The sequence below is a fragment of the Dermacentor andersoni genome, chromosome 11 (assembly GCF_023375885.2).
Source record: "Dermacentor andersoni chromosome 11, qqDerAnde1_hic_scaffold, whole genome shotgun sequence".
Lineage (NCBI taxonomy): Eukaryota > Metazoa > Arthropoda > Arachnida > Ixodida > Ixodidae > Dermacentor > Dermacentor andersoni.
Genome location: NC_092824.1, coordinates 94,685,787 through 94,699,009, shown reverse-complemented (window position 1 = coordinate 94,699,009; position 13,223 = coordinate 94,685,787). Strand labels below are relative to the sequence as shown.

At 42.8% G+C, this 13,223-nt stretch overlaps 1 protein-coding gene across 6 annotated transcripts in view; it reads left to right on the top strand.

Annotated features, from left to right (window-relative positions):
• LOC140214231 (uncharacterized) overlaps positions 1–13,223 on the top strand; it is a 43,399-nt gene that overhangs the window by 14,793 nt on the left and 15,383 nt on the right. For all 6 annotated transcript variants that reach the window (XR_011891171.1, XR_011891168.1, XR_011891170.1 and 3 more), the window contains exons 3-5: positions 145–226; positions 919–1,102; positions 1,663–1,737. Coding sequence is in view for 1 of the 6 variants with exons in the window: in XM_072285585.1 (XP_072141686.1) it covers positions 1,012–1,102; positions 1,663–1,737 (166 nt within the window). In the remaining 5 variants the exon portion in view is untranslated. The remainder of the gene's footprint in view (positions 1–144; positions 227–918; positions 1,103–1,662; positions 1,738–13,223) is intronic.

The following is a 13,223-nucleotide window of genomic DNA, read 5'->3' as shown; positions in this document are numbered from 1 at the left end:
AGGCCAAGGTTCCGTGTCTTCAGCTCTTTCACAACGCTTCTCACATAGTCATGTGATGTCCTTTCTTCTTTTTTTCGTCGGTGCCGACAACGAACCCCACGAGATCGACATGGTCGTGTCCTGCAACGCATCTCTCGGGGAAAGACGGTGCTGGCGTTTCGTGCGTCAAGACCTGGCCAAGCGTCAGTGCAGCAGGGCGGTCTACCGTGCGAGTCAGACCGGCAAGGTGAGCTCTTCGAAGACGTGACGTGAGGCGACGTAATCTTTCAACTGATTTTAGCTCTGCCGATTGCCTATGAAACAATTTCACACGCACTAAGATGGAGCATGCCAATGCTTCTTGAATTTCTTAGCAATGAAGTGTTAAGAATACGCTATAAATGTTCATTTCCTAATTGTTTTGTTTGAAATTATTCAAATAAATGTTTTTGACTAGCGATGTCATGGTTATCTTAAATGCCTAATTATATCACTACCGAAAATTACAAACTGAGTGAACTGGAACTTATCCATAGAAGTAGCGCATGAAGGACATGGTACGAAGAAAATAGAAAATGAGTGCCGCCTGACAAGTGAAAGTAAATCAGAAAAAAGCGTGAAAGCATCCGTGTCGTTCACACCATGCATTTGGCCGCTATAGTCCAAGAATGTTCAGTTATGAGCAAACGATCTCCTCGTCTTGCTGTTTCGTGTGCGCTGCTTCAATGGCTACATTTCCCACTTCCGTGTGATTTATCAACGTGGTATTTCCATTTCCGCCCTGCTAATATGGTGGCCAGCTGATCTAGCGACCTAATAAACCGGTACCCGCCCTCCAGACTATGTGGTCAACTGTTTAGCAGCCTGGTGCCTTGATGGCCGCCTTGCGCATCTGATGGCGAACTGATCTACCGATGTGGTATCTCTATGCTCGCACAGTTCATCTGGTGGTCAGGTGTTCTAGCAGCCTGGTGTTCCTGATGTCCGCCCTGCAGATCTGGTGGCCAGCTGATTTACCGACGTGGAACCTCTATGCCCACCCTGTTGACCTGTTGGTCAGGTGCTCTAGCAGCCTCGAGTATTGATGCCCAACCTGTGGATCTGGTGACCAGCTGTTCTATAGGTCTGTTGTTTTGATCCCCACCCTGTGAATCTGCTGGCCAGCTGATCTTGCGACCTAGTATGTGGCTGCCCACCCTGCTAACCTGGTGGCCAGCCATTCTAGCTGCGTGATGTCCTGTTGTGCACCCTGTAGACCTGGTGACCAGCTGTTTCTTGCCTCCTAGGCTGCTGATCAAAAAATCACGCGTGCGTTGAGGAATCACTGGTTGTGACAGTTTTGTTTAAATTCGCAATTTCTCTATCGAAATAACAAGTTCGGCGTGCTGTTTAACATACGCAACTTCAGCGTCTGTGTTCGTTCTTTTCGCGCTATTTGATTTCTGCCATTACATCGCATTTAAAGATGGTCATCACTGCAATAAACGGATATGTGCCCGGAATCGATATCGCCGGTACTATTCGCCTTGGCTGCCATTTTGTCATTAACCGTGCACGTGGTTGCGCTAAAGTGCTCACATGCTTTCATGAATAGCTTTAGCCTTTAACGCGAACGCAACTCACGCCGCTTTTTTTAAAACACCACGAATTCGATGGATCAATGCTCGCTGCTCTTTTATGTAGGACATCGCCGTGGCTCTTGGTTCAAAGAACGCGGAGACGGACAGCCGGGCCAAGTTCAGCCTCCTAGCAGACGAGGTAAGCACAGTCGTTACGACTGTTTTGAATTCATTTTGGCGAATTAAATTTTGTTGTAGCAGCCACGCGAAGTGCCATCCGCTGCTTTTTGCTGTAAGCGCCTCCTCTTTCGTGCTTGTGAAGTTGGCGCACCTGTGATTAGACAAACGTACTACAGCTGCCTGTTTGATGCAGCAAATACCTGAATTTGATGTCGTGCAGTTGAAGGAAATAACCTTTTAGTTCCTCATTCCGAAACGCAGTTTAAAACTTGCTGGTATAGTATTGAAGGCATAGTGCAGGGCTTGCATTTGCTGACGTTTCAGCTCAAATTTGGTCGTTTCTGTAGTAGCAGCATCAGTGGCGATTAATGCTCGCTTGACACACATGTTATAATACACTTGAAGTGAGGCTTTTTTTTAAATAAATGCTAGATAGCTAATGACGATGCGCACAGTTCGATTTCATCTTATGCAGATATAAATCCATGCAATGGCTATGCACGAACTTCTCATTGTACATATTTAAAAATAAACTTGCATTAGATCGTTCAGAATAGTTCCGAAATGCAAACACCAAATCAGACGGATGCACAGGCTTAGACGTCTGTGTAGCAATTTGACGATGACGAAGGCGATGTGTGGTTCTTGTCTAGGGAAGAATGCTGATGACAGGCGGGTGGACAGAGAAGTAGGATGCATTTATAATCAGGTATATTTGGGGTATATTCGGGGAATTTCTCATCGTAACAAAGCGCGGTTCGGCAGGTATGCGTAAGCGTTCATTGAGGGCCATGTACCTTCTGGTGTGTTGGATACGTGCTTAAGTCCGTCATTGTCTTAGAAGAGCGATCTTATCTTCATGGGAAAACATTTCTTCAGAGTTGGTCAACGCACCTTGTTATTTGAGAAAAAATGGCGTTTCCCTTTTCAATTCCGCACTATTAGTGAGACCGTTCGTTCTTTTTACATAGCATGTTTTTTTTGTGCGTGGATGATCCTTGAAAGTGCTGTTTGTCTGCAACATCTACCTTCGCCTATGTGTTCTCTTCTGTTTCGAGCTATCGCGAACTCCGTTTTGACTTCTATTGTCCCGTCAGTGTTCATCGTGGAAACCAGTTATTTTATTACAAGTTAACCTATTATCATACTAATAATGATCAACGACACCAACATTCTAAGGACCACAAGATTACGAGAGAACAACGATGACGTGACGACGTGGCGACGAATGCACTGCACGCACTGCACTGCACTAAACACGCACTGCACTTGCGTCGCCATTGACGGTTATGCTTAAGCAGTATCGGCGGCGAATGCATCAGCGCAGGCTGTAGAATGTTTATGGCTGCAAACTTCCAAGCGAATAGCTTTTTTTTTTTTTTTGCCTGTTTCGGCCGTTTTCTTGGTTGGTCGGTGGGCAACTTTCGGGGGTCGAATTCGGCAAGGAAACCCCCCTTCGTTTGTTTGTTAGTTAGTTCTTGGTTAATTCGTTCTTTGGTTTGATCGTTCACTCGTTCAGTCGTTTAATACTGGGCTCTTTCAATGGTTCGTTCAGTCAAAGGTTGGTGCGTTCCTCCATCCGCAATCTAGTTCGTAATGTAGTTTGTTGGTTTGTTCGTTCTTATGGCGATCATCGTGAGTGGTAACTGCAAATCCTTTTTCCTGAGACAGCACTTAAGTAGTCATGCCACCGACGTCATTGTATAGTCTTCATATTACTGCCGTAATGCTGGTGACCACCTCTGTTCTGCCTAATCAGGAATACGTATATTGCCACATAAAATTTTAACATACAATATATGCACAGAAGTAGGCCTGAAGCACATAGACATGCTAATGAATTGATTCTTTCATTGACTGGATTATCTTCGAATTATCCTGTCGGCACGTTCGACCTAGTGTAGCGACTGTGACACCACAAGTACATAACTCCTAAATGCATATAAACATATGTCACGCTTCTCTGTACGTACACGTGTCATCGCCATTCTTGCGTCGACAAGCATAAGTGGCCTTCGTCCTCTGTGTCCGCCTTATTTAGTGTTTGAATTTCGCCATAAGCTGCGGACGGTGTACGGTATGGTATGGTATGAATAAATATTCTATGAGATAGAAGCTTTATCTTTGCAGCGGATAAACAAACATTTTATGGGCTTCACACTCAACAGTATGGAAGTGAACCCTTTTGTAAGCGTTGTGGTTAGTACACATCGTCGTTAGCCTTTGATTGCACCCTTCACTTAAGCCTCACTTCGCGTAAGTTCAGACATTTTGCACTCCATTACGTGTCACATGGCGTGTTGGTTCTTTGTCAGCCAATTATGTATATGCTGCACTGTTTCGAACAAACTTATAAGCTGATAGGCAGCGCTACCATTTAATCTATGCTCTTCGCCTTGCTACTCCAGAAGCCACGTAATCCTACACAATTCTGTACTCCTGGTCCTTACAATGTACTTGCACTTGCCTTCCCGCGAATATAAACCATGCTGATGAAAATATTTACGGCTTGGGCTCGTTGGTAATATTACACAAACACATTCATAGTGCATAAATGGACTAACAGAAGCATAGTGCGATCTTCTAATAAAATAAATGAAAAACAAGAAAATATAATGCTCTGTCAACCATGCCAGGGCACCATCATTTCTTGCGATATCACAAAGAATGCATGCTCACATAATAGAAAAACCAATCGGCAGGTCTACAATGTAATGCCCCCCTGGGGTGTCCTTGAGGGAAAAATAAATATCTCCGTCCTCTTCGAGTATTTGTCGCTTAATTTTGTTGGCGATTGTCCAAAATGACCGCGTCGGTTCCTCTGGTTACGCATTGCACCTCATTGCATCTATCAGAGAAGGTGACCGTAAAACAGTTAAGAAATGAAAATGAAGCGAACCCCAAGATGAAACACAAAGCATTCGTCATCATCCCTGTCAGCCTATCTATATCCACTCCCAGAAATTTCCAATAACCCTTGCCTTGCACTCGCTGATTCCATCCAGTGCATGCCAGTTTACTAATATTGTCACACCGCTTAATTTCCTGCCGTCCTCCACTGCACTTCCCTTCCCTTGGCACCTAAGATTTAAGTCTAACTCTTTTAAAGCACCGGTTATCTGCCCTAGACATTACGTGGCCAACCCCTCTTCATTTTTCCCTCTTCATGCCAAATAAATATCGGCTACCTCTGAAACCTTACAAACCATATCGCTGTCTTCCTGTCTCTCAATGTTATATCTGACATTTATCTTCTCAATATTTCTTTATAATCTTGAACTCTCAGGGCCTTATATTACTACCCGCCGAATTCAGTGAATGCATCAATTTCAAAGATAGCTGTAAGCTGCTGATCATGTTTTAAGATGCACGCCGTATGCGCTCCAACCAATTTTATTTTCCTGTGTATTTCCTTCCATTTATCAGGATAATCTTTGAATAATTTGCCTTGACATTTGTTGTTATAGAAGCTCATTAGCAATCGCGAATACTGTTCTAATGCAAGGCCAACGAACATTATTTTAGTCTTATGCCTACTAATCTTCTATTTTATTATTTAATTCCATTGGCTTAGTCGTACCATAGCAGTCATACCTTACTTTTAACACAAATTCTTATAATAGAGAAAAAAATTTATACACGTGAGAACGTCGGCATCAAAAAGCTGGAAGGTTATAAACAAAGGTTCATCCTTGTAGCAAAGCTTATCACATGCACCGCGGACCTTAGGTGGAATGGGTTGAAGGTGAGATTTATGTCATTCGACAATCAGAAGGCAGACATTATCTAGGGAAAACTGCATGGCGTGTTAACCAAAGGTCGAACGAGAAAAGCCAAACATCGGAAGAACGTGCTGGTGGCGTACAACTTCCAGGCACACGGTTATCGTCGAAAACTTAAGGAAGCTCAAATCTTGCAGATTGACAATACCACCACCCGCACCACCCAACAGGACCGGCAGCAGGAACTCCTTTATACGCAAGGTCACAACAGGTGTCTGACTACCTATGCAGCAGATATATCTCCAGGGCACAAGTCAGTCCCCACAGTAATTACATCGGTAATCCCAACCCTACACTTGACGCCGATTTCAGCATATCTGAAATGCATGCTGCTCTTCGCAAGCTTAACAGTCGTTCTGCTCCAGGCCCAGACAGAGTCACTAACAAAAGCCTTTGCAATCTAGATTACGAGTCCCTGTCCCATATGACTGACTACATCAACGTTTTCTGGCGCAATGGCACCCTCCCAGCTGCCTGGAAGACTTCCAATGATATCCTAATCCCAAATCCAGACAACCCATGTAGCCTTAACAACCTAAGGCCGATCTACCTCACTTCATGCGTAGGCAAGGTGATGGAACACGCCTTCGTAGCACGCATCAACACTCACCTCGAAGACAACCTTATCTATCCCCCCACCATCGTTGGAATTCGCGCTCACCTTTCTACTCAAGACGCTATGTTGCAGCTCAAACATCAAGTACTAAATGACCGTTCTCGTAACACGAAATCCATCCTCGGACTCGACTTCACTCAAGCCTTTGGCAGCATTTGCAATGCAGCTATCCTTTACCAGGTGTCCCGCCGCCACCTGGGAGAGCGAGCCTGCGATTACATTCGTGACTTCCTCTGCAATCGCACGGCCACCCTCTCGGCCCAGGATTTACGATCAGGCGAGCTTCCCCTTGGCAGCAAAGGTGCCCTGCAAGGTTCAGGTATCTCTCCCATGCTCCTTAACTTAGTCCTGACTGGCCTTTCCCAGCAACTACAACGAGTCGACAATATCAACCACGCCATCTACGGCGACGACATCATGATCTGGGCGTACGGAGGCAGTGATGGTCAAGGGGAGTCAGCCCTCCAAACGGCGATTGCCTATCCCCAAGAAACCGGACTGCGCTTTTCGCCTGCTAAATCGGAGCTGCTTCTCTAAGAGCCCACTCAGCGGGGACGCCCTTCCAAACACCAATCTGACCACCAACCCTGTGACGACATCACCCTACGCCTTCAAGATGGCAATTCTATCCCACACGTCCCTAGTATCTGTGTCCTCGGTTTCACCATCTCTACCAACGGCTCCAACGCCTTGGCTTTGAACAAGATCTGTGCCCAATCTTAAAACACTCTACGCTTCTTAAACGTATCTCCAACCGACGAGGGTGGAGATACAATCGATCCCGACTGACATCCGTAGCTGAATCTACACAGACCCTATCCCTAGAAACATGCACCCTGAATATAACAGGGCCCGGCGCCAAGCTCGGGCCGGAGCTATCATAAAATCCCTTGCTCACGTACCTGGCGTCACATTTTTGAGCTGTTAGGAAAAGCGATAGAACACATTGGCGCTAACATTCTAAAGGGCTAATGCGTTTTGCTCCTAACGTGGAAACTAATTTGCGCAAATTCGTTTTTTCATCGCTTAAATAATTGACTGAAAAGGGGACTTCAGGGTGAGAATGATCTATGCGTTGATTTGGCGCTGTTAGGATAAGTGATAGAGGTCGCGTTAATATTCTAAAGGGCTAGAGGCTTCCCCTTTTTACGTGGCAAATTATTTGTGGAAATTCATTTGTTAGTCGAGTAAACAATTTTCTCAGAAAGTGACTTTCAGATGGGAACGATCTATGCGTTGAATCTGAGCTGTTAGGAAAAGCCTTAGAACACAGTGGCGCTCATATTCTAAAGGGCTAACGCGTTCTGCTCCTAACGGGGAAACTAATTTGCGCAAATTCGTTTTTTCATCGCTTAAATATTTGTCTGAAAAAGGGGACTTGAGGGTGAGAATGATCTATGCGTTGATTCGGCGCTGTTAAGAAAAGTGATAGAGGTCGCGTTAATATTCTAAAGGGCTAGAGGCTTCTCCTTTTTACGTGACAAATTATTTGTGGAAATTCGTTTGTTAGTCGAGTAAATAATTGTCTCAGAAAGTGACTTTCAGGTGCGATTGATCTATGCGTTGAATCTAAGCTGTTAGGAATAGCGATAGAACACATTGGCGCTAATATTCTAAAGGGCTAATGCATTATTCTCCTACCGGGGAAACTAATTTGCGCAAATTAGTTTTTTCATACCTTAAATAATTGTCTGAAAAAGGGGACTTAAGGGTGAGAATGATCTATGCGTTGATTCGGTGCTGTTAGCGAAAGCGATAAAGAGGTGGCGTTAATATTCTAAAGGGCTAGAAGCTTCTCCTTTTTACGTGGCAAATTATATGTGGAAATTCGTTTGTTAGTCGAGTAAATATTTTCTCCGAAAGTGACTTTCGGGTGGGATTGATCTATGCGTTGAATCTGAGCTGTTAGGAAAAGCGATAAAACACAGTGGCGCTAATATTCTAAAAGGCTAACGCGTTCTGCTTCTAACGGGGAAACTAATTTGCGCAAATTCGTTTATTCGTCGCTTAAATAATTGTCTGAAAAAGGGGACTTGAGGGTGAGAATGATCTATGCGTTCATTCGGTGCTGTTAGCGAAAGATAAAGAGGTCGCGTTAATATTCTGAAGGACTAGAGGCTTCTCCTTTTTACGTGGCAAATTATTTCTCGAAATTCGTTTGTTAGTCGAGTAAATAATTGTCTCAGAAAGTGACTTTAGGTGGGATTGATCTATGCGGTGAATCTGAACTGTTAGGAAAAGCGATAGAAATCAGTGGCGCTAATATTCTAAAGGGCTAACGCGTTTTGCTTCTAACGGGGAAACTAATTTGCGCAAATTCATTTATTCATCGCTTAAATAATTGTCTGAAAAAGGGGACTTGAGGGTGAGAATGATCGATACGTTGATTCGGTGCTGTTAGCGAACGTGATAGAGGTCGCGTTAATATTCTAAAGGGCTAGAGGCTTCTCCTTTTTACGTGACTAATTATTTGTGGAAATTCGTTTGTTAGTCGAGTAAATAATTTTTTCAGAAAGTGTCTTTCAGGTGGGATTGATCTATGCGTTGAATCTGAGCTGTTAGGAAAAGCCTTAGAACACAGTGGCGCTCATATTCTAAAGGGCTAACGCGTTCTGCTCCTAACGGGGAAACTAATTTGCGCAAATTCGTTTTTTCATCGCTTAAATATTTGTCTGATAAAGGGGACTTGAGGGTGAGAATGATATATGCGTTGAATCGGCGCTGTTAGGAAAAGTGATAGAGGTCGCGTTAATATCCTAAAGGACTTGAGGCTTCCCCTTTTTACGTGACAAATTATTTGTGGAAATTCGTTTGTTAGTCGAGTAAATAATTTTTTCAGAAAGTGACTTTCGGATGGGATTCATCTATGCATTGAATCTGAGCTATTGGGAAAAGCGATAGAACGCAGTGGCGCTAATATTCCGAAGGGCTAACGCGTTCTGCTTCTAACGGGGAAACTAATTTGCGCAAATTCGTTTACTCATCGCTTAAATAATTGTCTGAAAAAGGGGACTTGAGGGTGAGAATGTTCTATGCGTTGATTCGGTGCTGTTAGCGAACGTGATAGAGGTCGCGTTAATATTCTAAAGGGCTAGAGGCTTCTCCTTTTTACGTGACTAATTATTTGTGGAAATTCGTTTGTTAGTCGAGTAAATAATTTTTTCAGAAAGTGTCTTTCAGGTGGGATTGATCTATGCGTTGAATCTGAGCTGTTAGGAAAAGCCTTAGAACACAGTGGCGCTCATATTCTAAAGGGCTAACGCGTTCTGCTCCTAACGGGGAAACTAATTTGCGCAAATTCGTTTTTTCATCGCTTGAATATTTGTCTGATAAAGGGGACTTGAGGGTGAGAATGATATATGCGTTGAATCGGCGCTGTTAGGAAAAGTGATAGAGGTCGCGTTAATATCCTAAAGGACTTGAGGCTTCCCCTTTTTACGTGACAAATTATTTGTGGAAATTCGTTTGTTAGTCGAGTAAATAATTTTTTCAGAAAGTGACTTTCGGATGGGATTCATCTATGCATTGAATCTGAGCTATTGGGAAATGCGATAGAACACATTGGCGCTAATATTCTAAAGGGCTAACGCGTTCGGCTTCTAACGGGGAAACTAATTTGCGCAAATTCGTTTATTCATCGCTTAAATAATTGTCTGAAAAAGGGGACTTGAGGGTGAGAATGTTCTATGCGTTGATTCGGTGCTGTTAGCGAAAGTGATAGAGGTCGCGTTAATATTCTGAAGGGCTAGAGGCTTCTCCTTTTTACGTGGCAAATTATATGCGGAAATTCGTTTGTTAGTCGAGTAAATAATTTTCTCAGAAAGTGTCTTTCAGGTGGGATTGATCTATGCGTAAAATCTGAGCTGCTAAACAAAGCGATAGAACGCAGTGGCGCTAATATTCCAAAGGGCTAACGCGTTCTGCTTCTAACGGGGAAACTAATTTGCGCAAATTCGTTTACTCATCGCTTAAATAATTGTCTGAAAAAGGGGACTTGAGGGTCAGAATGATCTATGCGTTGATTCGGCGCTGTTAGGAAAAGTGATAGAGGTCGCGTTAATATTCTAAAGGGCTAGAGGCTTCTCCTTTTTACGTGGCAAATTAGTTGTGCAAATTCATTTGTTAGTCGAGTAAATAATTTTCTCAGAAAGTGACTTTCGGGTGGGATTGATCTATGCGTTGAATCTGAGCTGTTAGGAAAAGCGATAGAACACAGTGGCGCTAATATTCTAAAGGGCTAACGCGTTCTGCTTCTAACGGGGAAACTAATTTGCGCAAATTCGTTTTTTCATCGCTTAAATATTTGTCTGAAAAAGGGGACTTGAGGGTGAGAATGATATATGCGTTGAATCGGCGCTGTTAGGAAAAGTGATAGAGGTCGCGTTAATAACCTAAAGGACTAGAGGCTTCTCCTTTTTAGGTGACAAATTATTTGTGGAAATTCGTTTGTTAGTCGAGTAAATAATTGTCTCAGAAAGTGACTTTCAGGTGGGATTGATCTATACGTTGAATCTGAGCTGTTAGGAAAAGCGATCGAACACATTGGCGCTAATATTCTAAAGGGCTAACGCGTTCTGCTCCTAACGGGGAAACTAATTTGCGCAAATTCGTTTTTTCATGGCTTTAATAATTGCCTGAAAAAGGGGACTTGAGGGTGAGAATGATCTATGCGTTCATTCGGGGCTGTAAGCGAAAGTGATAAAGAGGTGGCGTTAATATTCTAAAGGGCTAGAGGCTTCTCCTTTTTAGGTTACAAATTATCTGTGGAAATTCGTTTGTTAGTCGAGTAAATAATTTTTTCAGAAAGTGACTTTCGGATGGGATTCATCTATGCATTGAATCTGAGCTATTAGGAAATGCGATAGAACACATTGGCGCTAATATTCTAAAGGGCTAACGCGTTCTTCTCCTAACGGGGAAACAAATTTGCGCGAATTCGTTTTTTCATGGTTTAAATAATTGTCTGAAAAAAGGGACTTTAGGGTGACAATGATCTATGCGTTGATTCGGTGCTGTTAGCGAAAGTGATAAAGAGGTTGCGTTAATATTCTAAAGGGCTAGAGGCTTCTCCTTTTTACTTGGCAAATTATTTCTGGAAATTCGTTTGTTAGTCGAGTAAATAATTGTCTCAGAAAGTGACTTTAGGTGGGATTGATCTATGCGGTGAATCTGAACTGTTAGGAAAAGCGATAGAACACAGTGGCGCTAATATTCTAAAGCGCTAACGCGTTCTGCTTCTAACGGGGAAACTAATTTGCGCAAATTCGTTTATTCATCGCTTAAATAATTGTCTGAAAAAGGGGACTTGAGGGTGAGAATGATCGATACGTTGATTCGGTGCTGTTAGCGAAAGTGACAAAGAGGTGGCGTTAATATTCTAAAGGGCTAGAGGCTTCTCCTTTTTACGTGGCAAATTATTTGTGGAAATTCGTTTGTTAGTCGAGTAAATAATTTTCTCTGAAAGTGTCTTTCAGGTGGGATTGATCTATGCGTTGAATCTGAGCTGCTAAGAAAAGCGATAGAACGCAGTGGCGCTAATATTCCAAAGCGCTAACGCGTTCTGCTCCTAACGGGGAAACTAATTTGCGCAAATTCGTTTTTTCATCGCTTAAATATTTGTCTGAAAAAGGGGACTTGAGGGTGAGAATGATCTATGCGTTGATTCGGTGCTGTTAGCGAAAGCGATAAAGAGGTGGCGTTAATATTCTAAAGGTCTAGAGGCTTCCCCTTTTTACGTGACAAGTTCTTTGTGGTAATTCGTTTGTTAGTCGAATAAATAATTGTCTCAGAAAGTGACTTTCAGGTGGGATTGATCTATGCGTTGAATCTGAGCTGTTAGGAAAAACGATAGAACAGAGTAGCGCTAATATTCTAAAGGGCTAATGCGTTCTCCTCCTAACGGGGAAACTAATTTGCGCAAGTTCGTTTTTTCATCGCTTAAATAATTGTCTGAAAAAGGGGACTTGAGGGTGCGAATGATCTACGCGTTGATTCGGTGCTGTTAGCGAAAGTTATAAAGAGGTGGCGGTAATATTCTAAAGGGCTAGAGGCTTCTCCTTTTTACGTGGCAAATTATATGTGGAAATTCGTTTGTTAGTCGAGTAAATAATTTTCTCAGAAAGTGACTTTCGGGTGGGATTGATCTATGCGTTGAATCTGAGCTGTTAGGAAACGCGATAGAACACAGTGGCGCTAATATTCTAAAGGGCTAACGCGTTCGGCTTCTAACGGGGAAACTAATTTGCGCGAATTCGTTTATTCATCGCTTAAATAATTGTCTGAAAAAGGGAACTTGAGGATGAGAATGTTCTATGCGTTATTTCGGTGCTGTTAGCGAAAGTGATAGAGGTCGCGTTAATATTCTAAAGGGCTAGAGGCTTCTCCTTTTTACGTGACAAATTATATGTGGAAATTCGTTTGTTAGTCGAGTAAATAATTTTTTCAGAAAGTGTCTTTCAGGTGGGATAGATCTATGCGTTGAATCTGAGCTGTTAGGAAAAGCGATCGAACACATTGGCGCTAATATTCTAAAGGGCTAACGCGTTCTGCTCCTAACGGGGAAACTAATTTGCGCAAATTCGTTTTTTCATCGCTTTAATAATTGCCTGAAAAGGGGGACTTGAGGGTGAGAATGATTTATGCGTTGATTCGGTGCTGTAAGTGAAAGTGATAAAGAGGTGGCGTAATATTCTAAAGGGCTAGAGGCTTCTCCTTTTTAGGTGACAAATTATTTGTGGAAATTCGTTTGTTAGTCGAGTAAATAATTGTCTCAGAAAGTGACTTTGAGGTGGGATTGATCTATACGTTGAATCTGAGCTGTTAGGAAACGCGATAGAACACAGTGGCGCTAATATTCTAAAGGGCTAACGCGTTCGGCTTCTAACGGGGAAACTAATTTGCGCAAATTCGTTTTTTCATCGCATAAATAATTGTCTGAAAAAGGGGACTTGAGGGTGAGAAAGATCTATGCGTTGATTCGGTGCTGTTAGCGGAAGTGTTAAAGAGGTTGCGTTAATATTCTAAAGGGCTAGAGGCTTCTCCTTTTTACGTGGCAAATTATTTCTGGAAATTCGTTTGTTAGTCGAGTAAATAATTGTCTCAGAAAGT